Source organism: Mchenga conophoros, linkage group LG6 (genome assembly GCF_057382185.1).
Source record: "Mchenga conophoros isolate Kocher_MC1m ecotype Shallow Benthic linkage group LG6, M_conophoros_male_GT1.1, whole genome shotgun sequence".
Lineage (NCBI taxonomy): Eukaryota > Metazoa > Chordata > Actinopteri > Cichliformes > Cichlidae > Mchenga > Mchenga conophoros.
In genome coordinates this window covers 29,765,576-29,787,840 of record NC_140531.1, presented here as the reverse complement: position 1 = coordinate 29,787,840, position 22,265 = coordinate 29,765,576, and the positions used below count along the sequence as shown (strand labels likewise).

At 38.6% G+C, this 22,265-nt stretch overlaps 2 protein-coding genes across 3 annotated transcripts; both read right to left on the bottom strand.

The window, feature by feature from the left end:
- Window positions 1-140: 140 nt before the first annotated feature.
- Window positions 141-13,039, bottom strand: LOC146572888 (centrosomal protein of 95 kDa-like). 2 transcript variants are annotated; one of them, XM_085277330.1, is made up of 21 exons: window positions 12,838-13,039; window positions 11,975-12,103; window positions 11,157-11,264; window positions 10,829-10,939; window positions 10,266-10,386; window positions 9,495-9,613; window positions 9,067-9,272; window positions 8,228-8,288; window positions 8,043-8,110; window positions 7,654-7,871; window positions 7,382-7,511; window positions 7,152-7,269; window positions 6,679-6,884; window positions 6,336-6,431; window positions 5,356-5,506; window positions 3,207-3,376; window positions 3,036-3,110; window positions 2,599-2,751; window positions 1,870-2,016; window positions 1,711-1,782; window positions 141-1,028 (listed from the first exon to the last, which is right to left on the bottom strand). In XM_085277330.1, exons 1-21 carry the CDS (start codon window positions 12,860-12,862, stop codon window positions 852-854), a joined length of 2,661 nt encoding a protein of 886 aa, XP_085133456.1. In that variant the 5' UTR covers window positions 12,863-13,039; the 3' UTR covers window positions 141-851. The 2 variants fall into 2 exon arrangements, with proteins under 2 accessions (XP_085133456.1, XP_085133457.1); XM_085277331.1 differs by having other exon boundaries at window positions 7,382-7,508; window positions 12,838-13,038.
- Window positions 13,040-14,998: 1,959 nt separating this feature from the next.
- Window positions 14,999-18,716, bottom strand: LOC146572887 (C-type lectin domain family 4 member M-like). Its single transcript, XM_085277328.1, has 6 exons — window positions 18,542-18,716; window positions 18,200-18,289; window positions 17,713-17,775; window positions 17,445-17,587; window positions 17,244-17,344; window positions 14,999-15,820 (listed from the first exon to the last, which is right to left on the bottom strand). The coding sequence occupies exons 1-6, from the start codon at window positions 18,576-18,578 to the stop codon at window positions 15,673-15,675; spliced, it is 582 nt and encodes a 193-aa protein (XP_085133454.1). The 5' UTR covers window positions 18,579-18,716; the 3' UTR covers window positions 14,999-15,672.
- Window positions 18,717-22,265: the final 3,549 nt, after the last annotated feature.

Genomic DNA, 22,265 nt, shown 5'->3' with positions numbered 1-22,265 from the left:
ACAGCAACTTTCATCCTTCACAGTATGTTTATGATCATTCAGTTGACTGTATTAGGCATCTATGTATCATTCAAGTCACACTCACACATTTAATAGGTGCTGACAGTCGTTGTGTGTGTGCTCATAGAAACGATACAGTGTCAGTAGACGGTGTTTTTAATGGAGGAAACCTTTGTGCATCAGTCCAAAGCTTTCAAGTTCAGCTGAGGTTACAAAAAAACAAAAAAAAAAACAATCACAATTGAGCTGAGGAAATTAAAGGATCATTAAAGACTGATTATCGCTACCCCCGGTGATGAGAAAGCAAACCAGGTTAATTAAAATCCAAACATTAAAGTTAAAAAATAAATAATCCACTGGCATGGTTAAAATATTAAGGAAGATGTTGCACATAAAAGGAAAAATGTTAAGAGTCGTCAGTCTGTGACGTTCATACTTAACTTTGCATCTGTGGTCCTTATTTGGCAAGAGGAAGAACATTGCTAGGTTTTTTGCTACATTAACAACACAAAGACTGCACAGTGAAGGAGTTAAAACATTCTTAGTTATCAAGTACCAAAAACCCACCCAGAAAGAGTCCATGGTGTCTTTTTAAGATCAGCAGCTGAGGTGAGAGCGGAAGAGCTAGCCAAACTAGCCAATAGCTACATTTAGTCAGAGTGTGTTCAGTTCATCAGTAATCAATAATCAGCACATGAACAAGTTCTTACAAAGAGAAAATCCTTTTCCTGTGCAAAGCTCTGAAGGAGGACGCCTTAGTAGATCGTACTGTTCATCGAGTTCTCGTACTGTTGGCTGTGAATGGCAGAAAGTCCTTTGATTCAAACCAGTCAGACCAGAGTCTTCCTTGGTCAGTGCAGATAGCTAGTGTTGTACTGGAAGGAGGCCATCCGAACCCGATTACGCAGCCTCTGGATCTCCAGCTCCTGGAAGTAGTCGTCCTCGTTGTTCTGGATTATGATTCTTTGCAATTCGCCGATTTCACGCTCCATCCTGGAACGCAGCTCTCGCTTCATCTTCAGCAGTGCCTGCGGGGGAAAAAAGAAAGAAAATAAACTGTAAATCTTTAAATTATTTAAATGATTGATCATTTGTGTTTTCTGGCATATAAACTGTGTATGTTGTTTGTCCTGCGGTTTCCATGACTACAGTGCAACAGCAAAGAACTGTGGTTTATGAGGATCTCTAAGAGTGGACTGAGAAAATTCAGTGTAATATATTTAGTTTTGATATGCTGCATACCATGCACAGGAAAATCTGTGGATTCACATGAAATCACATAAAAACTCTACACAGTTTATACAATTCCCTCTTGGATGTCCTACAGCTGGGACCCAGTTCTGTCTTCATCCTGAAAAACTTCTACTAAAAATAATTTCAAATCGCTGCATTTCCTTTTATACAAATGCTTTTTATGGTTGTGAGAAACTGGGTGTGCAAAAAAAAAAAAAAAATGTACAGTTGATGCTGCTGCCTGGTTTTGACAACTATTTGTTTGGATTTCTGGACAATTGCTGCGGTACTGCATTCTCTACCTGCAGAGCATGCAGGTGAGTTTAAAGGGTGCCCTCTGCTGGACCGTATAGCAAATTACATTGATTTCTTTAATGCGTTTTGACGGGATCAGGTGCAATTTGAACATTTAATTTTCCTACTTTCTAACAAATATTTAAATTAACAATAAGCAGCAGTAACAAGTATATAAATTACCTTTTCTTGAGCTTTTTTCCGAACCTGGATGTCCTGCCGCTCTTGTGCAAGTTTTTCAGCTAGCAGTGAAAACTGAAAGAGAGACAGCACGTCACCGACTTCACCTGGAACGGGTGTGTCGTCGCCTTTATTTTGAAATGGCAGAAAGCTGCATCTTACCTGATCTTTATAATAGTTCTCCATGGACTTGATCTGATCCTCGTGTCGTCTCTGCTGTTCCAGTCGCTGCTCTCTGGCATAAGCTCTCTGCTCTCTCAACCGATTCTTCTGTATCTCCAAACCCTCGTCGAATAGCTGCCGAAACATCTGCAAACACACACAGACACACTTTAGTCATCACTCAAATTAGCCCAAACTTTACTGAAGTCTACTTGATAAATAATAAATAATCTACAGCAGTCCAGTAACTATAAATATCTGTTGTAAACCTTTTTTCATTTTCATATTTATCTATTTACAGGGAGCTGCTGAAAATGGGAAAATAAGCTGGTGGCTCAAATTTCCTGTACTGCTCCTTTCAAACACCCACACCAGTATTTGATGTTAAGAATTTTTCAGGGCACGTTTCAAACTTTATTGCTTAGAGTCAGAAACAGTCTGGACTCAGGGGACATGGATGAGGGTACAATGGTAGGTACGATATTAAGTCCACTGTAGAAAGTAGAAGCCGTCAAATAAATCCAGCATTTACTGTTTCAGCTTGTTAACTGAGATCAGTGGATACATTTCTACCTTTACAGCAATAAAATGTCTTTATGCTGTCACATGGTGAGTTTGTTAATATCACATCAGGCACCAGCATGCACATTTTTAAAACAAAGAGGAACATCATGATTATGAGTAAATAATTACTTGTCTTTAGTCCTAAACTGTCCCTTCAGTACCCACCCTCTCCTCCTTGGTGCGAGCCCTCATGAGGCGGGCTCGGTGCTGAACATGATAGTCGTTGTGGTACTTCTTGGCTCGAGCTATCTGCTGTCTCTGGTCCCTCAGCCTGTTCTGCGTCGACTTCTGCTGCTGGATTCGCTCTTTGAAGTCTCTCTAAATGATCGAAAGGTCAGTTAGAGAAATGCTGTCCAGCACAGGCAGGTAGAGCATGTGTCCTGCACTTTTTTTTTGCACAGCAACAGGACGCCATTGCAGAGCCAGCTTGACTTTGGTGTCTTTTATGTTGAAAGGTTTGAGAAATGATTTTTACTCAGTGTTGCCAGGTTTTTGGCACCTGCACCAGACGATGTTTGGTCGAAATGTGTAGGATCAGGTTTAGTTTTGAAAAGGGGACAGCAGTGGACTGTAGTGTAACTGTCTGATATGTTAAAGCTCACCAGGCGCCTGCTGTGGTCCTGTCCTTTATGAACGAGCTCAGCCAGCAGATCGTGTTTCCTCTGAGCTTCCTCCAACTGGAAGTTTAATTACATATTTATTAATGAGGCCATTCATCAGATGATCTAGTACAGGTCAAAAATGCACCAGACATGTAATGACCACTGTCCTACCTCTCTGGAGAGTTTGCTGCGATGCCGACTGTGATTGGACGACATTACGTGGAGTCTGTCCACCTGCTGCATTTGCTGCTCCCACATTCGACCCAGGGCGTGAGGTGAGATGTGAAGGTGAGGCAACTCATCCCGGAGCACCGGGAGCAGCTCATTCTCCATTATTCTCACTGTAGAGACACATGAAGCACAGAGAAGAACATTTATTTATTGTTTGTGACAAACTAACAACTAACGTACTTCAGTGCAATCCTCCATTCAACATATCCGTCTCTTTTATTAGACTCCACGGATGGCATTTACTACAATAAGAATTAAAGTTATACCCATTCCAAAGCAGATTAACCAGAAACGTGTCTAATTGGATTAAGTCTTTTTCTGTTTACAACTCAAACATCAGCTCAACAGGGAAGCCAACATCAAACCTGGTGTGTGTGCCTTTTTATGTGGGGCTTTACAAGAATGTCATTACTTGTCCTATATCCAGACACTTTTCATCTTTTCTTCAGATTCTAAAGTTAGACACAGTGAGTAGCTCTTCAGAGGGACATCATCAGGTTTACATGTCAACATCATCTGCCTACACGCCCAAGGGGTGGAAACTTCAGCCATCACAAAGTCACAAGATACTCAACATTTATGTCTGGAAAAACTACCACAAATTACAGGAAATGCAGCTGATGATTCTCTCTTTTTGAATCTCAGATAGAAACCTGTGGCTCAAAAAGAGATACTAGTTGAACCATCCCCAAGAAACCCAGTAAGGAAACTAGATTAAACAAAAACTCAAAACCACAGTTTTAAAGGTTAAACTAAGAATACAAGACTGCAGAACAACTCTCACACAAAATTAAACTAACTCTCTGTTTAGAAGTGGTGCAAATTATGTAAATGTTATTTATCAGCGAATTGAAATCTGGTATGAGTGTGCACTCATTATCCGAGGATCACAGGATATAGGATATTTCCTAAAGCATTGTTTTCCTTGACCTCATTACTTTTTCTAGCAAAGTCGGGGGGAGTGTTAAAGAAAGACAGACAATAACAGAGGTTCACTTCCACACAACAAAAGCAAATACAGAAAGAATAGTTGCAATGTTTGAGTGTAACAATAATACATTATGACCCGGTCTGTCTTAAAGTATGTGTTTTTGGTTGGTACTGTTGCCATGGCGACAAGGAAGTAAGGGACCAACCGTCAGGTCAGTTCAGATGCACACGGGCGTTGGTGAATAATCTACTTCCATCTAATTTGGATTCTCTGTGCATCACTATGAATGATTTACACAGCCAAACCTGTGTAATAGTCATGCATAACATGTGATATTTGCAGTGTGGAAGATACAGAGGCGTTGTAATATCTGTGTCAATTTATTGGTAAATGTCCACAAATGTTTCAGGTTAGTCTCTTCATCTTCATTCTTAGCATCAAGAAGCAACCCACTGACAAACGGAAACAACAAACACACAAACGAGAACACTCACCAAAAGAGAATCATTGCTTCAGCATGCCCAAATCTTCTGAATTTAGACCCATCACCAAAACACTTTTTCCTTCGCCATTTTTAAAAAATATGTTTCTTCTCAATCTAAAATCAATTTGCCAAACGTTCCATATCTTCAACCATTTAAAGGCTATGAAGTTATAAAGCCATTATAAAGACATTAGCATCCTGACATTAGTTTAAAGACCTTCAAGTAAATCTGCCAGAGAATTAAGTAAGCAGTGATCACATTCAGCAACTCTTTCTAAGCTTTGCTTTACATCATTCAACTACACTCAAGTACTCTGAACTCTATCCTCCACTCCACCCTCTCCTGTATTTCACCATCTGTAGATGATCAGTCCTTTTGTTTCTCAGCTCTTTTTTCTGATGCATTTCAGAAAAGCTCCACATTACACAGTAGATGAGGAGTCCATTCAGCTGATGAAGACTTGCCTAATGTCCAACAGAAAGTGCTGCAGCAGCAAACACACTTGGTGTCCTTACCTCTGAATCTACCAGAAGTGCTATTTCTGTGATTATCAGAGGGCCAGCCAGCCCGAAATACAAACATTCATAAAACCTAAACACTGGTTAATGCTAAAGCTGAGTGATCACAGCCAAACAGAACAGTTTCCAAACCCTCAGCCTCACCCACAACTTACTTGATGGAGCTTTCCTGGGAGCCTCCAGTCGTCTCTGCCCTGGAGTGGTTTGTGCAGTACGCTGTGATTTATGCTGAGCTTTCACTTTAGCTGGTGAGGGTCTGGGATCTGGCGAAACATCCTTTAGTATGGCCTCTCTGTATTCTCGCTCCTGCACACACACAGTCCTAGTTTAGTAAACTAGAACAAACGACTCTACGCTCACAACTAAACAGAAGGATTCACAGAGATTAATATAACTGCTTCTTTAACATTTTGACATATTGCTTTAAAAGAGCGGTCTCCAACCTTTTTTGCGCCACGGACCGGTTTATGCCCGACAATATTTTCACGGACCGGCCTTTAAGGTGTCGCGGATAAATACAACAAAATAAAACTAGTACCGGTACCGAAAAAAAAGAAGATTTATTCATAACACACGTGAAAAGACCCAGGAAAACTGAGTTAACGATAAAAACGATAACAAAATAACGCTGAAAACCGATAAAAACCCTGAAAACCATACATTTCACACACGAGCCTCAACTCTCGCGGCCCGGTACCAAACGACTCACGGACCGGGACCAGTCCGAGGCCCGGGGGTTGGGGACCGCTGCTTTAAAAGGGAAATCTTGTTGTTTATGTTTATAAAAGTCTTAAGTAAAATACGCCTAAAATTAAGGGGAGTTTTTATTTTTCTAGTAATTTTTTTTCATTTACTTATTTGGAAATTTTCTTTGAATGCATCCCAAAACATTTACTGTACCATAGTTCACTGATTTTTGTTTAAATAGATTCAACTTTGTATTCTCTGTGAACCAATATGCTTTCCCTCCGCAGACATTAGAGATTTTTTTTTCTACTTATGTTATCTCAAAGGTCTACCTATTTTTTAGAATATACCATCTTTTTTTTCTTCTTTTTTTTTTGGACCCAGGGTAGGTTTTACTTTTTTAATAATTAAATAATCTTTAACAGAAAACCGTAGATTTATAACTTACAGCTTCCTGAGCTTTGATGCGAGCCTTATCTAACTCTTTACGTTCTTTTTCTTCATATCTTTTTAGCTCTTCCTCGTACGCTTCGTTCTCCAGATACTGAAAAAGAGAAATAATCATTTTATTTTCAAAGCATATGAAAGTAATCAAGCAACTTCACCATATTGCTCACATTTGCGTATGGCATCTTTAAATTTGCACAGTATATTTGCCAAATATGACATTTTTTTTCAGTTGCAAAAACGTTCATGACTAAATTTGATCATTATTGTCCTTTAACTACTCTTAAAAGTCAGTTTAGCATCTAATTGATTATCTTGTAATATTTAGTGCACTAGTACTGTACCTTGTCATGTTTTCTGTGAGATGGTCTGTGGTGTAGCTCTCCTCGCCTTGATCGATCAGACGCTGTGAGGTTGGACTGTCTCCCATCATCCAAGCTAAGAGCCTCTGCCATCACATCCTCCAGCTGTCCCTGCAGGGAACGACGGACTCGTGGAGGGGAAGGGGATAAGGAGCGTGCTCGGTGGGTAGACTCAAAATCAGGTGCTCCTGAAACAGTTAAATGTGTATTTCACCAATTTCATTAATTTGCATGAGATCCAGAATGGTTAAGATAGTATTTTCTAAGAACAATATAAAGACCTACAACAAGATTTTTAAAATCAACTGGAAATCCTTTTTTCACCAACCAGGCAATGTGATGTGGTAAAAGTTAATAATAAAAGTTAATAATAAAAGTTGTGGCATTTGTTAGTAATTTACTGTCAAAATTGAAAAGAACAACAACAAAGTTTGTGCTCAAAAATGTGTGCACACCTGTGTCCTGTCTTGAAGTCCTGCGACGCTCCATGATGCTGTCGCTGTGGTGCGACTGCTTGTCCTCCTCTCTGACCTCGGTGGACTCTCCAGTTTCCCCCAGAACTCGTTTAAGCATCTACATTAATTACACAAGACTTAAAATATCGTAACCAGTACTCACTCGAGAACAGTGACACAACTGAGTTGTGAACTCGCTGATCACTTCAGTCAACTAAATGCAAACATACCTGATCGAGTTCTTCTAGTCGATGGGAGAGGTTTTCAGATATCTCATGCAACTCTTGTTCTGCCTGCTTGTTCCTTTTTCGATTATAAGACAGAGGCTCTTCAAAATCCTCTTGTGCTGTCCTGCTACTGCTTGGCCAGGGCAATAATATATAGCATAAAGAAGATAGTTAGGAAATCAAAAGCATAACATTCACCACACTGCCTCCACATAACAATCTGAATCTGTGATAGATTCTGTTTTTTCCCCATAGCTTTCTTCTATTCGGTTTACCTCTCAGGGTGAGTTACAAAGTCTTCCTTGAGAGCAGTTCTTTCTCTACAGTGTATCCTTCTGTCCTTTAATCTTCGTGTGCAACTCAAATTCTCCTCATCTTCCTCTTCAGTGTCTGGTGGAGAAGGGGTGGCAGGTGTCGTCCCATCTTGCAGGGTGAGGAAAAGCACATCTGGTTGTGTTCGGAATAAAACCCTCCTGGGACCTCCGTTAGTCGGCTAAGAATAGAAAGAAGAAAAGCGTCAATTTGACTTAAACTGTGTATCTGAGTATTACTGTACATGCTAATTAACCACCACATCTAGCACACAAGTTTACAATTTACCATTAGATGGTATATTAAAACTGTAAAATTGGTACAAGTGAAGTCTTACTACTTGCACTCTCACCTCCAGCGTCTCTCCCTCCACTTCTGTCTCAACTCTCTGCTGGCTGGTTGAAGATTTCTCACTTACAGCTGAAAATTAAACAAAACTATGTGATGCTTCACTTAATCTCCAATCATGTTTTCATCACTTTCATCACAATTCACTTGAAATTGTGTCCTTATCGACTGTGGTGTGCTTTGACTCACCAGGGGACTGGCAGTGGGTAGGAGACTGTAGTCCATTAGTTTCAGCCACTAGTTTTGAAGTCTGTGAAAAGAGGAGTGAAAAAATAAGGAGAAAGCATAAAGAGTTTTAGGCAAAACTGAGCAGAAGTCATTCACATTCATTACAAAGACTTAGATTTAGCACTAAACATAATCTGCAGCACTCAAAACTCAACTCTACAAAATAATCAGAAACCTAAGAAGGCTTTTTAGAATCTAATATAAGGGCTGATAATCAAAGTACAAAAAAAACTACTCAGAAGAAAGATAAGGGAAAATTAACTTGGTGCTTGTTTCTGTGTACTTTGTGCTGTAGAAGGTCAGACTCACGTCAGACCTGTTAGCATAGATAGTTTTACAGATCACAACAGCATAAACATGGCACTTCCTGATTCCAGAGACTTCCTCATTAAGTGATGAACAGATGTAAACCGACTTGAAACATGCTGGAAAAATGCTAATCTTTTAGCAGATATTATCTTATAACCAAGTTCTGCTTGCAGACAACAGATACTCAAAACACAAATATATATAAAGGTTCAGCAAGTGAATGTTGAAGACATTCAGAAAATGTGAACGTCAAAATGAAGTGCATTACTGGAGTAACTTATGTTGTCAGAGAAGCCAAGTCAGCATAAGCTCATCCTTCCTTTATTTGAATTGGAGTCACCAAAGTGGGAAGTGTGTGTATGATAGGAAAAGTATAGAATATTAACACAACACACCAGTTGTAAAACTTTGCATGTCGTTTTAAACTGCAGTTCACAGCAGACAGAACACATAAAACACTTCAACCTTATCATACTGTATTTAAAGGATACCTCTGTAGTGATGAGGCTGACTTCCTCCTCTGTGTGCTGTTCTTTGACACCAGCAGCTGTGGGGAGTTGATCGGGTAAGTGAGGGCCTACAATGGGAGTGTGGGGAGTGTTGGACTGGTTTGGTGGCTGCAGTGCAATGGCTGAGTATATTGGTTCAGTCTGTGGAGCTTCATCATTGTCCACAGGACCAGAGGTGGTTGCTGCATCTGAGGTTGGGGGAGGGACAGCCAGTCCTTGGATTAAAAGGTAGCTCACCTGGACTTTTAATAAAGCATCAAACTGTCTATGTCTTCTTATACATTTCCAAAATATCAAACACAAAATTTTTTGAAGAAACTGTGGAAAATTATAATTTTTTGTTATATGTACAAAGAAATAAAGTATTATCCCCAAAACAATCACTGTCATTGAGGCAAAGCAAGCCTTACCTTCTTTTTTATCTATGAATGTGCGCGCAGACACGCCCAGCCCGATGAGCTCGCTGGCTGACCCCACCTCCTCACCATTCCAGGAGTGGATGGACTGTTTACTGGACTGGACGGCAGACCTGAATAATGAGAGCATTCAGACTGTATCAGATTAATTACCGACAAGTTTTTCAACTTTAACAAGCCACCTCTGTAATCTTCACAGCACGTGCGTATCTCTCTTTCTCAGATGATTAGAGTGGGCAACCCATAAGGACAAATTTCTACTAAATTCAACTGCAGCACAAGAAGTCTAGAAAAAAATTAAACTTAGACATTAAAATGCCAGTTAATTATATTTTTAAGATACAAGGCTTAGAAAAGATTACCAGTAATTATAACGGGTGTGTAGAATGACTCAGACACGTGCTGTATCAGTACTTTTGTTCATTTCTTATTATTCTTAAAAAAACATGAATATTAAGAGTTCTGAAGAGAATTAATAAAGCAGTGGTCCAAGCAGCACCATAAAAAAACTCAAACATGTTTTGATGTCTTTCATCTATTATGACAGCCATTAACATTTTATTATTTACACTGCTGTTAAAAGGCTGCTGTGTCAACAGGGTGTAGAGCAGGATGTGCTCTAAAGCTGAATGATGGCGGTCTGAGTCATCAATATCAGACCTGTCTGTCAGTGGTGTTTTGGTTCATGGGAAGAAAACAAACAGTAATATTCTTCTACATTGTACTGAGACTTGTGTAAAGTCTATAAAACATGTCTGTGCTTACTCTGCACTCGATGACAAGGACGCCACCTCCAGCTTTGTCTCCTTCTGCTCTGTAGCATCACATCCAGGCGGATCATTGATGTCACCGTGTGCATCCTCACTGAGACTGCCATTCTGCTCCTCTGAAAAACATGAATTTTGCAAATGACAGAGGTAGAAACAGAAAAGGCACTAATTTAAAAGAGAGCAAAAGTAGTGATAACAACATGTTTCATGGAAATTTAAAGAGAAACAAACTCATACAGAGTCAGAAACCCCCCCTCACCAAATGTCAAAGTGCTAACCTCAAAGAGTCACAGTTATAAATGTCTGACAAACACTAAAAAAAAGACAGATTGTAATTTTACTACTTAACTACTCTACTCAAACAAAGAGAGGCAGGAGTGCAGCTTTTATGCCTCCTAACAAAAAGCATTTTATAATGTATAAAAACACTACAAAAGTCCTTTAGAAACACTAAGCTGTGCCACTATAGACATTTGAAATCATATAGTTTTAATTGCCTTTCAAAGTAAAAGCAAATGAGGAAAAGATGAGGGAAAAGCAACAATTTCATTTTCCTACCACTGTTCGGCGACCCGTCATTTATCTCCTCGTTCAGATATTCCAAGAGGCCATCAAAGATTTCCAAGAGGTTCTTAACCGACTCTTTATCCCCTCTGACAACATTTTCTCCTGAAAACAAACTCATACTCATTAAAGTCTTGTTTCTGCAACATCTGCCATGCAGTACAAATTGAATGACTTTCATGATGATCTCAACTTCATTTAAGTTAATGTTGCACAGATGTGAAACAGTGATTCATATTTGCGCTTCTCTGACATGCACATTCAAAATTTTAAACCTATATTATTAACTCCTTGTTTTTACAAATTATTTTTTTTCTCTTACCTGTAATATGTGAGAGGCTGATTTGAAGGTAATCCAAGGACAGAGAATCAATCACACATTGGACATTGTGGACATCTTCCTCTTGACTACATGGCACTGCAATATAATCTAAACATATAAAAAACAAACAAGCATCTGATTAACCAAATGCTCAATGAATTAATTAATGCATACATGCTGAACTTCCCCCTTCAACTTAACAATAAAGAAAACAGGGTCTTAGAAAGCAATCTTACAAAACTAATCTCCCAACTAAAGTCATAGTTGGACTGTGCAATAATTTTATTTTAATTTGAATTACAACTTTTGCTTCCACATATAATGAAAGTTAAACAATTATTGTTCTGGATTATATGTTTTGCAATAATTCACTCATTTCCCTTTTAGCACATCTTGTCTTTTACTTTTGTCCTTCCATGAAAGTTCAGTTAACTCCCTGTAGCAAGTGCAGTCCAGTTTTTTTATTTGTTTGAATTGGTTTGTTTTTAAATTTTTATTTATCCAGGTTTTTCTCAAATACTGTGAGTACTTTTGTTAAACGATTGTAATGTCAGTATTGTTTAAAAGATTGTAAATTTGATTAATGCCATAGTACTGTTAACTCTGGAACTGGAATTTCTCTTAAGACTGTAGCCCCCTTACTTGATTACATGATTACCTGCAACAGTAATGCCCCCCATGCTCCGCCATCTATAGACATTAGACATGTCAAAATCTCAAGATACTGAGTTACAAAGGTATGAACAGAGACATTTTTACACTTTTGCTTAAAAAAAATGTAAAAGCGGACATCTGCCAGATCTGTAACTTCTTCTTACCTGGAACTTTCTCCCCCAGGATGTTCTCATACAGGGCAATGAAAACATCTGCATTACAGTCCGTAAGTTTCTTCAGCCTCAGGTTTACGTGACATTTGCTGAGAAGATCATTTGCCACATCAACCCAATCTGTAGACAAAAAAAAAGAGAAGTCACGTTCATTCATATAACAGCAACTCGAGAACTTATTTCTCTGACGTAATCATGGAGTATAAAAGAAATTACAAAAGCAGAGCCCTTGTCATCACTTCGAGTGGAAAACTCGCTTTAATTAAAAAAAATACATCGAGGTTATCGAGCATGAAGAGTTTAATTAACTTTTGTATAACTCATTTCAATGACATTAAGTGGTTCTTCTATCACAACGCCTTTTAAGTTTGCCTCAATCACGACCGCCCCCGGCAAACTTAAGTCTGAGAGCGGGGCGGGGGTAGTCTTTACCTACTATCTACGCTAGCCGCCGGCTAAAACTGTTGATTTGATGGGAACAAATTAAGTTTTAAATAAATAACATCAGTAGTCGTGTTTTGTCCTGAAATCAAAAAACTATCTAAATTTGTCTGCCATCTGTTTCGTTATATTTTATGTTTTTTACGCAACTTCACCGGCTAAGACAACTCAAAAGTAGCTAGCTAAGACTGCTAATGTTTGCTAACACGAACGTGAACATTTTAAGAAAACAACATAAGCAGAGCCCACGTTTTCATCTCTGGTTCTCTCTATAATATATGGATAAATCGCTTATATCAGCCAGGCTTACTGACAAGTGAGGAGTCGCAACTTTAACCGTGTGCTAACGTTAGCTCTAAGTCAGCGTTACGTGTCATTAGCTTTCCTCGGAGTTGGAGGGTCTTCTGCCTTACCTCTCTCTCCCTCCTGGGTTCCCATGAAACAGCTGTCTGCAGCAGGCAGATGGGGCTGACAAAAATCTACTAGCTGTAAAAGAGAGTCCTGTAAACGCCTGGACCGAGCGCTACAATCCGTTTTGTTGTGGTTTTCGGTAACTGGGAGAAGGAACCATCGTTTGAAAGTGAAAAGTCTTCTGATTGGACATTAGCTCGGTCTTTGTTTCCGGAAGTGCCTTTCGATTGGTACGTACCGCCCCCTACTGGTACCAATACTCCAACCTCCATAGACAATGACAACAACAGTACCACGAGGGGTAGGATTACAAGTAAGTACATCAGAAGGACTGAGGTGTCCTTCTGATATCGTTCTCGTCCTTCTGTAGTGGATATCTTGGACAAAAGATGCTGAACATATAGCAAGCAGAAAGGAGGAAAAGTGGAAGACCACTAAAAAAGTAAATAGTAATAGTAATAGTAAGCACTAACGCAAGTATCATTCACCCAATCACAAAGTAGTCACAATCGCACTCCTGCATTCATGTGGATATTACTTTGACACGTACCACCCACCAAAACATTGTTGCAGAAGAAACACACTCCCCACAGCATTGGCTGTTCCTTACGTCAGAGGGAGGATGAAGCTCTCTACACAACCTGCCCAGGAGAAACTCAAGTAACAGAGTGAACACTGAACTGCAATGCTGCTGCTCACATAACCTTAAAAATCTGTTGTCCCTGTCTAGTGTTATACACCACAGGATGCAGATATTGACACAGATAAACAGGTTAGAGCTGCTTAGACAGCACGAAGGCTTTAAATGTAGGGACTATGGCTGATAAAGAAACAGGTATGATGGAGATATGATGGAAGTAGTTATACTGTTGTGTATAGGAAACCAGGTTGAAGGGAAGGAAAGGCAGGGGCATTGGAGGTGAATTCAAGCTGTCCTGCTGTGGTGTAGATAGGACTGGGCTATTTAAAGATTGTTTTGGAGGTGAAGAGAGACTAAACAGGACAAAGGATATTGAATATGGAGCTACCAGGCAGAAGAAAAGAGGAAGAGAAGATTCATCAATATAGTGAAGGAGGACATGTAGAGAGGTGGTGTGACCGAAGAGGATACTGGGGATAGATAGCTGATCCTCTGTTGTGACCCATACAGGGAGCACAAGAAAGAAGAATTTAAAATGAACAACATAAGAAAACATTATTAAGAAAGAAATAAAGGTGAAGGATTAACTAAACAAAAGCATTGAATTAAAGCCCAACACTGAGCTTTGGCACAACTTTGTAAGATGAAATAATGGTGTCATGTTAGTGCCTTAACATAACACTTTACATTCTGCTTTAAATAACTAAAGACTGAACCACCAAAAGGTAAATACCGCACAGTTGAACTGAGCCTTGTGGGATGGGACACTGAAGAAGATAAAAAGAAAGAAGTTCTCACTTCTAATTTCATGTCAGTTACATTTCATTCGGATGTGAGAGGTGTACTGGGTGTGAAGTTTTTTCTTTTCTTTTTTTAAATCTTAAGAATAAACAGCAGATGTATTGACTAAAGATCATTTAGGAACTTGCGCATGATATCTAAATAAGAACGCTACAGAGCTGTCATAGATATCGCTCCTTAATGCGTGCTTCATCAGGTTTTTATCATTGCAGCATCTGAACAGGAACAGGATGAGTATCATCTGTACATCTGTCCTGTTTTGAAAGTGTACATCTCACATGCAAAAATATGTTGCAATACTTCTCTTTTTCCGGTGTGAGTGATACATAGTTAATATGATCAATAGAGGCTTTTTAGCATGATTTTATCCATCTGGCTGTAACCAGATGGCCACCATTACAACAAGTCAGTTTGTGAAATTTTGTCCATCCTAGATATTCCAGGATTAACTGCTCTGATTAACTACTCCAGTTTGCATGTCAAAGTGTCCTTGAGCAAGATATGGAACATGCTTTCATGTGTGTTAAATAGAAACTGGTTCGACAGAAAAAGAGCTGTATGAATGTGTGTGTGTGAACAAAAAGCCTTGACTGCTCAAGTAGGATAGATACAAAGTTACAAAGTGGCTGCTGACGCGCATACTTTGTAAAAGTCACCAATGCTCTTGTATATGTTGTTATTCTTGGCTTTTTCTTTTGCATCAGAAATGAGAAACATTAATATAAGGAAGTTCACTTTAATGCACAGTTTTCCTTCACACACTCAAATTAAGTTAAGCTACATACAGATAGAGAGAAAAATATGTTTCAATATCTTAATGCTAACAAATCAAGGATGTTTGTTTTTGTACAGAGACTTTTGTCTTGTTGTATTTACAGTAATATGATGTCAGGGCTTAGCGTTGTTATGTGAAAGATGGCTTAGTAGCATTTATAGCTTCTGTTATGGAACAGAAACAAAGAAGTGTTCTTTAATAGCCTACAACAGCATACCCTGATTAAACAAAATGTTAAAACCAGAAAACTGAGTTTATTCAAACAACAAAGTGAGAACTTCGGAACTTTAAATGTAATATAAAAGAAAATCTCATCTATTATATTGGTATTCTCTCAACATTTGAATTATTTTAAAAATTGCATCAGCTAGTGGAACTCTATGTATGTGTTAGTAAGTATACAATAATAACAGGAACTTAATGTTTAACAGCAATTTATAAATAGGGTTTCATCTACATGCTCTGCAGACTTCCCTTTAGAGGTCTCCCTAAGGAATTTAAAAGCAGATATAAAAGACTCACAAATTATCAATTCAAAGGATTTTCCACAACCTAGCAAGCCAGCAGTCGAGACAAACATGTTAACATCTGTATGTGATGGAACAATTTTCCTGCTACTGATCACTGTTCCACCTTTTTTTCACAGATCCAAAAGTTTTCATCTCTGCAGTTTGCGTCATTCCAGCAGTTTTCTTCGTCATTGGCTGCCATCACGCCACAGTCTTCGTCTCCAAGGCTGTTGGGCTCCCCGGTTCGCCAGTATCTGAAACTAAAGAAAGTTGCCTTTCAGCCAAGTTGCTGAAATGAAGATTTGCATTTCAGCAACTTATAAACAAAGGAGAAAGTCTTCAAATTAGCTCTGACTTTAAGTCCTACACACACGGTATCCTAACCCTAATCCTAATCCTAAAGCACATTGATGCACCTGCTGTTGTGATTTGGTGGTATATAAATAAAATTGAATAAAATTGAATAAAGTAATAAGCAGATAGTGATAAAAACAAAGTGTGTGCGTATTACAAAACCCAAGTTACACAAAATGAGATACCACTGCACATTAAGAGATATTTAGTCACAGATATCCACCCACTGAATAGTGAGTACTTATCCTATAGCTTACAGAGGTGTAAAAAAGTGTTTACCCCCTGCCTGGTTTCCTGTTTTGCATTTTTGTCCAACCTACATGTTACACCTGAGAAACAAAGTCACTGACAGCTATCTGTCTGGAAAGGTTTACAAAGGCTTTGAGACTCTTGCAAACCACAGTGAGAGCCATTATCCACAAACAGGGATGAAATTACTTTTTCACACAGGGCCGTGTAGGTTTGGCATTCTTCCCCCCTTAATAAACACCCTCATTTAGAAACTGTATTCTGTGTTTACTTGTGTTATCATTGTCTAAAATTTAAATTTGTTTGATGATCTAAAACATTTTAGTGTGACATCTTATATAGATCAAGGCGAGAGTAACCCAAACTTAAAGTTTTCATTAAGATAACTGTCACATCGATGTAATTCTATATGAAGCAATGCCCAAACATAACTCAGTTTAAAAACAAATATAAAAGAGATTATGTGGACAAAGCACACAGCTTTAGTGGCGTGTTAATGACGGGGTGTTTGGCAAATGTAAAAATGTTTTGGTTTTTGAACTTTAATTCTTTTATGTGAGTATTTTATATGAGTGTAGACTTCTATGCAGTTAAACGTGTATATTGTGGGATAATAAGCCAAACTGTGAATTCTGATTTGCAAATTATGGAATTTTAAATAAGGAGGTGGGAACAAATAAATGCAAACTTCTTCCTACTTCTTTTTGAGCATAAACATTGTGTGGATATTGAAATATTCATGACAACTTTACGTCTTCGTTTTTTATGTCTACAAAGTTTTTATGTGTTTTTTTTATAGTTGTTATTTTAGTTATATTTACATGTGAAACTAAAATATATTCTGTTCTGTTCTATTCTATTCTAATAGAAGAATATTTTGATATCATACCAATTTTGAACTATAATACATTTACTTCAAGTATATTTACACAACACACAGTGAGGATGAATAAAGTGCTGCTGCTGATGGATGGAGGATTTTATTATGAGTGATTACTACTGCTTTGTGGAGTTTTATTGAGATTAGGATTGATTTATAAATTATCAGTATTTATTATTAAAAATTAAAAATGTATGGACCTGCTGTTCAGCAAACTCCCGTCCACCCACTTCCACGTCCCCTCTTCCTCTGTGTCACTCAGTCCGATCCACGTGTTACGCCTGAACAGCCTTATGAAGTTCTTGTTCCCAGTAAAAGAATCAAGAAAATAAATCTTAGCAATCTTGCAGTTCTTAAAACTTTGTTTCAACTCTTGCAGATTTCAGAATTACAGTCTGTACCTGTTCCTCTGTGCTGCTGATAATCACCAGGTCTGCACCTCTTTGCAAACAGTCCTCTCTGCTGTCACTCCAGGACTTTTTAATATGAGAAATGTAATAAAAATCACCCCTGAAGTATACCCATCCTTGTTCTGTATTGAGATCTGTTCAAAATGTAAACATAAAAAGATAAAAGAAAACGGTTTCATCTACTTCACTAATGATAATACTATTAGTAAAATGGGCTAATATTTAAGATTTGACTCTTAATTTCCAGCATCATACTTGCCGAAAATATTCAGCTTCCTCCTCAGTGACTCTTCTTCTTTAGTCTCATTTTTAGTGGCCTGGTCTGATGTGAAATAAAACATTATGTTAAAGGATGCATTTAGATATATTTCGTTTATTCAGTTATTCCACAGATGGATGGAGGCCAAGACAGTTTGTAGTGAAGAAATTATACAGTGATGTGATAGTATGTGTTAGAGGGCCACGTTTCTTTATTAAAGGAGTGGACAGACAGCTGTAAGTGTTTTGTAATTATTTTATAAATTATTCCAGTCTTATATAATAATATGAGGTTTTGGCCTCATTAAGTAAACTGCTGACAAAGTAATTAGACTGTGATGTTATAATAGAGTGCTGTAAAAATAAACTTGAATTAAGTGGAGTTAGTTGCAGTTTTTCCGATGGTAATGGTAATTATTTCTAACTTCTGTTCGTACACTATTCAAATGATGAATTTTACATTACAGATAAAATGTAAGTGAACTCACGAAGAGCCAGTCGCAGGGAAATGCTGAGAATAACTTGAAGAATAAACAGAAGTCCAAAGCTCAGAACAACTAGTCTGCAGAGTTTTCTTTCTGTGTGCAGAAATCAAATAGACAAACACAAAATCATCTTTATTAAACAGCAAAAAGACTCAAATGTCTAAAAAGTATTTTCATATTACTGCCAGCAGATGAAAAGAAACTCCACACAGTTGGTTGGATCTGTTTGTTTTTGAACAAAACCCTTCACCTGTTTCTGACACTGCCCACGATGGTGGACAATGGTGGAGCGCGTACTTACACCGAGCTGAAATGAAACAAATAAACAATCTTTAAGATACTTACTTCTTGCTGATGTATCAGGTACATTTTCATAGTCCATCTCAGGCTGTTCTTTATTTTATCAGGATAAAATTAAGGAATGTACTCATATAATGATATTTTGAACTCATCCACAAACTGATTTCTCTTTTTCCTGTTTCCCTTTTTTAACACTGAAAAAACAACCTCCTGTTCCTCAAAATACTGACCCTTTTGCTACATATTTGCCCCTGCTTACTTACCACCACAGAAACCAATGAACCCTCTGATTCAGTAACTATTAGATCTGCTTTTCGCAATAACATAAAGTAGTACATCTCTGTAGGACTTTATCAGTCTTTCACATCATTGTGGAGGATCTTTGGCCCACTTTTCTTTACACTGTGGCTTCAGTTCCTTAAGGTTTGTGGGCATTAATTTCAGCACAGCTCTGTAAAGTTTCTACCACAGCATTTTTTTCCGGTTGAGGTCTAGACCTTGAGTGGGGTGTTGCAACACCATAATTTTTCTTTTTCAGCAATTCTGTTGCAGATTTTCTGCTGAGCTCTGCATCCATGTCCTTTACATGACCCAGCTTTAGAATAGAATGCCTTTTATTGCCACTATACACATGTACAATAAGATACAGGGCATCTCATACTCAATGCAGACATGTGGGAAAAGGTGGGTGACTATTTACATATGAACAGTATTCAAAAATAAATAAATAAAATGTACAATTATACAAATTGGGGGGAAAAATAAATAAAGACATAACCTTATACATTTACAGTGTGGGACATTGCATGTAAATTAAGTATTGCACAGTGGTGATGGTAGATGTGTATTCTGTGTATAGAGGAAAGTCCTTGGATTGGGGGGTGAAACTGTGTTGTCAGTGCATGTGTGAGTTCAGGGTGGTTATGGCGTTTGGGAAGAAACTATTTTTGCATCTGTCCGTCTTTGTGCTGATGCACCTGTAGCTCTTCCCTGAGGGAAGCAGGTTGAACAGGTCAAAACCAGGGTGGGAACTGTCTTTGACAACATTTGCTGCTCTGCGGAGGCACCGGGAAGAATAAATGTCCATCAGGGAGGGGAGAGGGCAGCCGATGATCTTCTGTGCTGCCTTGAGTACTCTCTGAAACCTCACTCTATTCAGCTTAGTGCAGCTGCCGTACCATACTGTGATGCAGTATGTCAGCAGGCTCTCAATGGATGAGCAGTAGAAGATCAGCAGAAGTGCAGCTGCTGCTGGGCCTTGACCACCGCTGTTATGCTGTCTGTCCAGGAGATGTCAGTGGAGATAAGGACATGGAGAAACCGGAAGGTGTGGACCCTCTCCACACAGTCACCGTTGATGAATAGGGGGCTATGTCAGTGCTGTGCCTCTTGAAGTTGACAATGTTCTCTTTGGTTTTCTTGGTGTTCAGTGCCAGGTTGTTCTCTGAACACCATGCTGCCAACTTTAAGACTTCCTCTCTGTCTCCCTTTTTCTCTCCCCTTGACATGAGTTCGACTACCGAGGTGTCATCAGCAAACTTGATGATGAGGTTGTTGTTGTTGTGGGCCAAACTGCAGTCGTAGGTGTAGAGGCAATACAGGAGGGGGATCAGCACACTGTCCTATCGGGAGCCGGTCCTCAGCCTGTGAGTGGAGACTATAGTCTATAGTCTATAAGGTGTACAGACCTGCATAGAGTTCATATTCATATATAAGATATGACATACACATACAAGCATCCAATCACACTTCCATACAAAGGTTGCTGAGTTCCACAATGATCCAGGATTATTAAAACAAAAGGAAAATGTTTAAACAACATAGCCACCTCTAAAAAAATTTTCGGCATATTTAATTTTTATAAACAAATTGCCAATAAATCTGATCAAATGGAATGACAATTTTGTGCTATACAATATAAAGTTCTTTTAAAGAAAACTGAAATCCAGTCCTTTTCATGTGATATACAGTTTATTAGTAAAATGGCTGATTCAGAACGGCTTTGCCAAATTTATCTGAGGTTACAGTGCTAACCACAGCAAGAAGTTTACTTAATGAGTAACACATCAAAGTACTCTGCCTGCCACATTGTTGTCTTGGCAACAAAATATTGTTACAATTGTTATTATTTAGTATGTAGTAGTACGCTAATACTGTCTTACAGAGAAATAAAGTTCAGTCGGATATTTGCTGACTGTTACTTTTACATAGTCAGAAGTTTTCTTTTTACACACTTGAGCAGTTTTCACTGTTGCAGTAATTTATTAATACACAGCAAAGTATCTGATTTGTCCTTCTTTGTAAAAGAAATTTCACAGTGCTGCTAACTCTTGTTGGTTGCTGTGAAGGGAGATGTTCACAAAAACAGGAAACATGTGGCAAAGCAACATATTTCCTGTTATTAGTTGTGCATTAATAAAGGTTTAAGTCCATGTGTGTTTGAACTTGCATGCATAATGATAAGCCGTTTTCCCTGTGGCTTAAAATACTAGTGCGACAGCCAATTACAGATCCACAATCTTTTCACAGATCCATATGTTTTTTCCATTTGTTTTCATCTTTAACGATCTTCATTTTTCCAAAGTCTTCATCTGGGCCATTGTAGCTGTTGAGCTCTCCATTGTGCCATCTGAAACTAAAGAATCAGCTTTGAACAAGAAATCAGAGATGCATATCAACAACTTGTGAACAAACAGGAACGAGGTCCTCAAATTAGCTGTAGCTTGAAGTTCAACCTGCATCAGTAAAACAGTAACCACTAAATAAATCAAATAACGATAAAATATTGAATAAATATGATATGATTAAATATGAATAATGATAATGATTAACTGTTTAAATCTTAGATATTGTCCGATACACTGAACTCAAGTCTCTGTATACCTGCAGATGCTGCAACATATCACGAAACATTCAATCACAGAATACAATTCACTGAAGGTTGAGTAATTACTTACTATGATAAAAACATATTTATTGATTTGTGAATGCATTTCAGCTACACTCATCTTTAAACTGTTTATACAACATGACCAACATTACTTATGCAAAATGCAACTACTTTGTGGAACAGTTTTATGACTGGTCATGATTGGTCAATATTGACACATTATTAGTGATTATAACTTTAAATTATAAAGAGAATTTATGAACCTTCTGTTCAGTAAAGTCCCGTTCACCCACTTCCAGGTCCCCTCTTCTTCTGAGTCAGTCAGTCTGATCCATGTGAACTCTCTGAATTGTTTAATGAAGTTCTCTCAGTGACAGGGGAAAAATATGAGAAAAGCACCACCAAGGCTAGAGACGGAGCAATACTGGAAGAACAAAGTAGCACAGAGGGAGGTTAGCCAACTGTCAGAGCTGCAGAAAGGTGGGACAAAGAAGGTGCCTGAGAAGTACAGCAAGCTGTCCATACCTGAGGCCTTGAAAACTGCCAAGCAATGGCTCACAGCCCTTGCCAGCCGCTTAAAGAGGTACACCAGAGAGATTGAAGGCAGGAGAATAATCCAGCTGTTCTCTACAGAATCAGCCAAGGTGTACTCTCAGTGGCAGGAGAACAACATGAGAACAGCACTACCAAGGCTGGAGATGGAGCAATACTGGAAGAGCATATGGGAGAAGGGCACAACCCATAATGGCAATGCTCAGTGGCTATTGGAGGGCTGAGGGCAGACCACAGCAACCTCTCTGAACAGGGTCCAGTAACCATCACAATCTATCCAGCACATCCTCACCTCTGCTGATGGTCCGGGGAAGTCTGTTCAGCCGT

Coding starts and splice junctions, on each gene's coding strand:
- LOC146572888 (XM_085277330.1), bottom strand. CDS start 12,862: ATGGGAACCCAGGAGGGAGAGAGAG. Junction 11,265..11,974: donor CCTGGGGGAGAAAGTTCCAG/GTAAGAAGAAGT, acceptor TTATATGTTTAG/ATTATATTGCAGTGCCATGT. Junction 7,270..7,381: donor GACTAGAAGAACTCGATCAG/GTATGTTTGCAT, acceptor TAATTAATGTAG/ATGCTTAAACGAGTTCTGGG.
- LOC146572887 (XM_085277328.1), bottom strand. CDS start 18,578: ATGGACTATGAAAATGTACCTGATACATCAGCAAGAA. Junction 17,588..17,712: donor GAGGAAGCTGAATATTTTCG/GCAAGTATGATG, acceptor CATTTTGAACAG/ATCTCAATACAGAACAAGGA. Junction 15,821..17,243: donor GGGAGTTTGCTGAACAGCAG/GTCCATACATTT, acceptor AACTTTCTTTAG/TTTCAGATACTGGCGAACCG.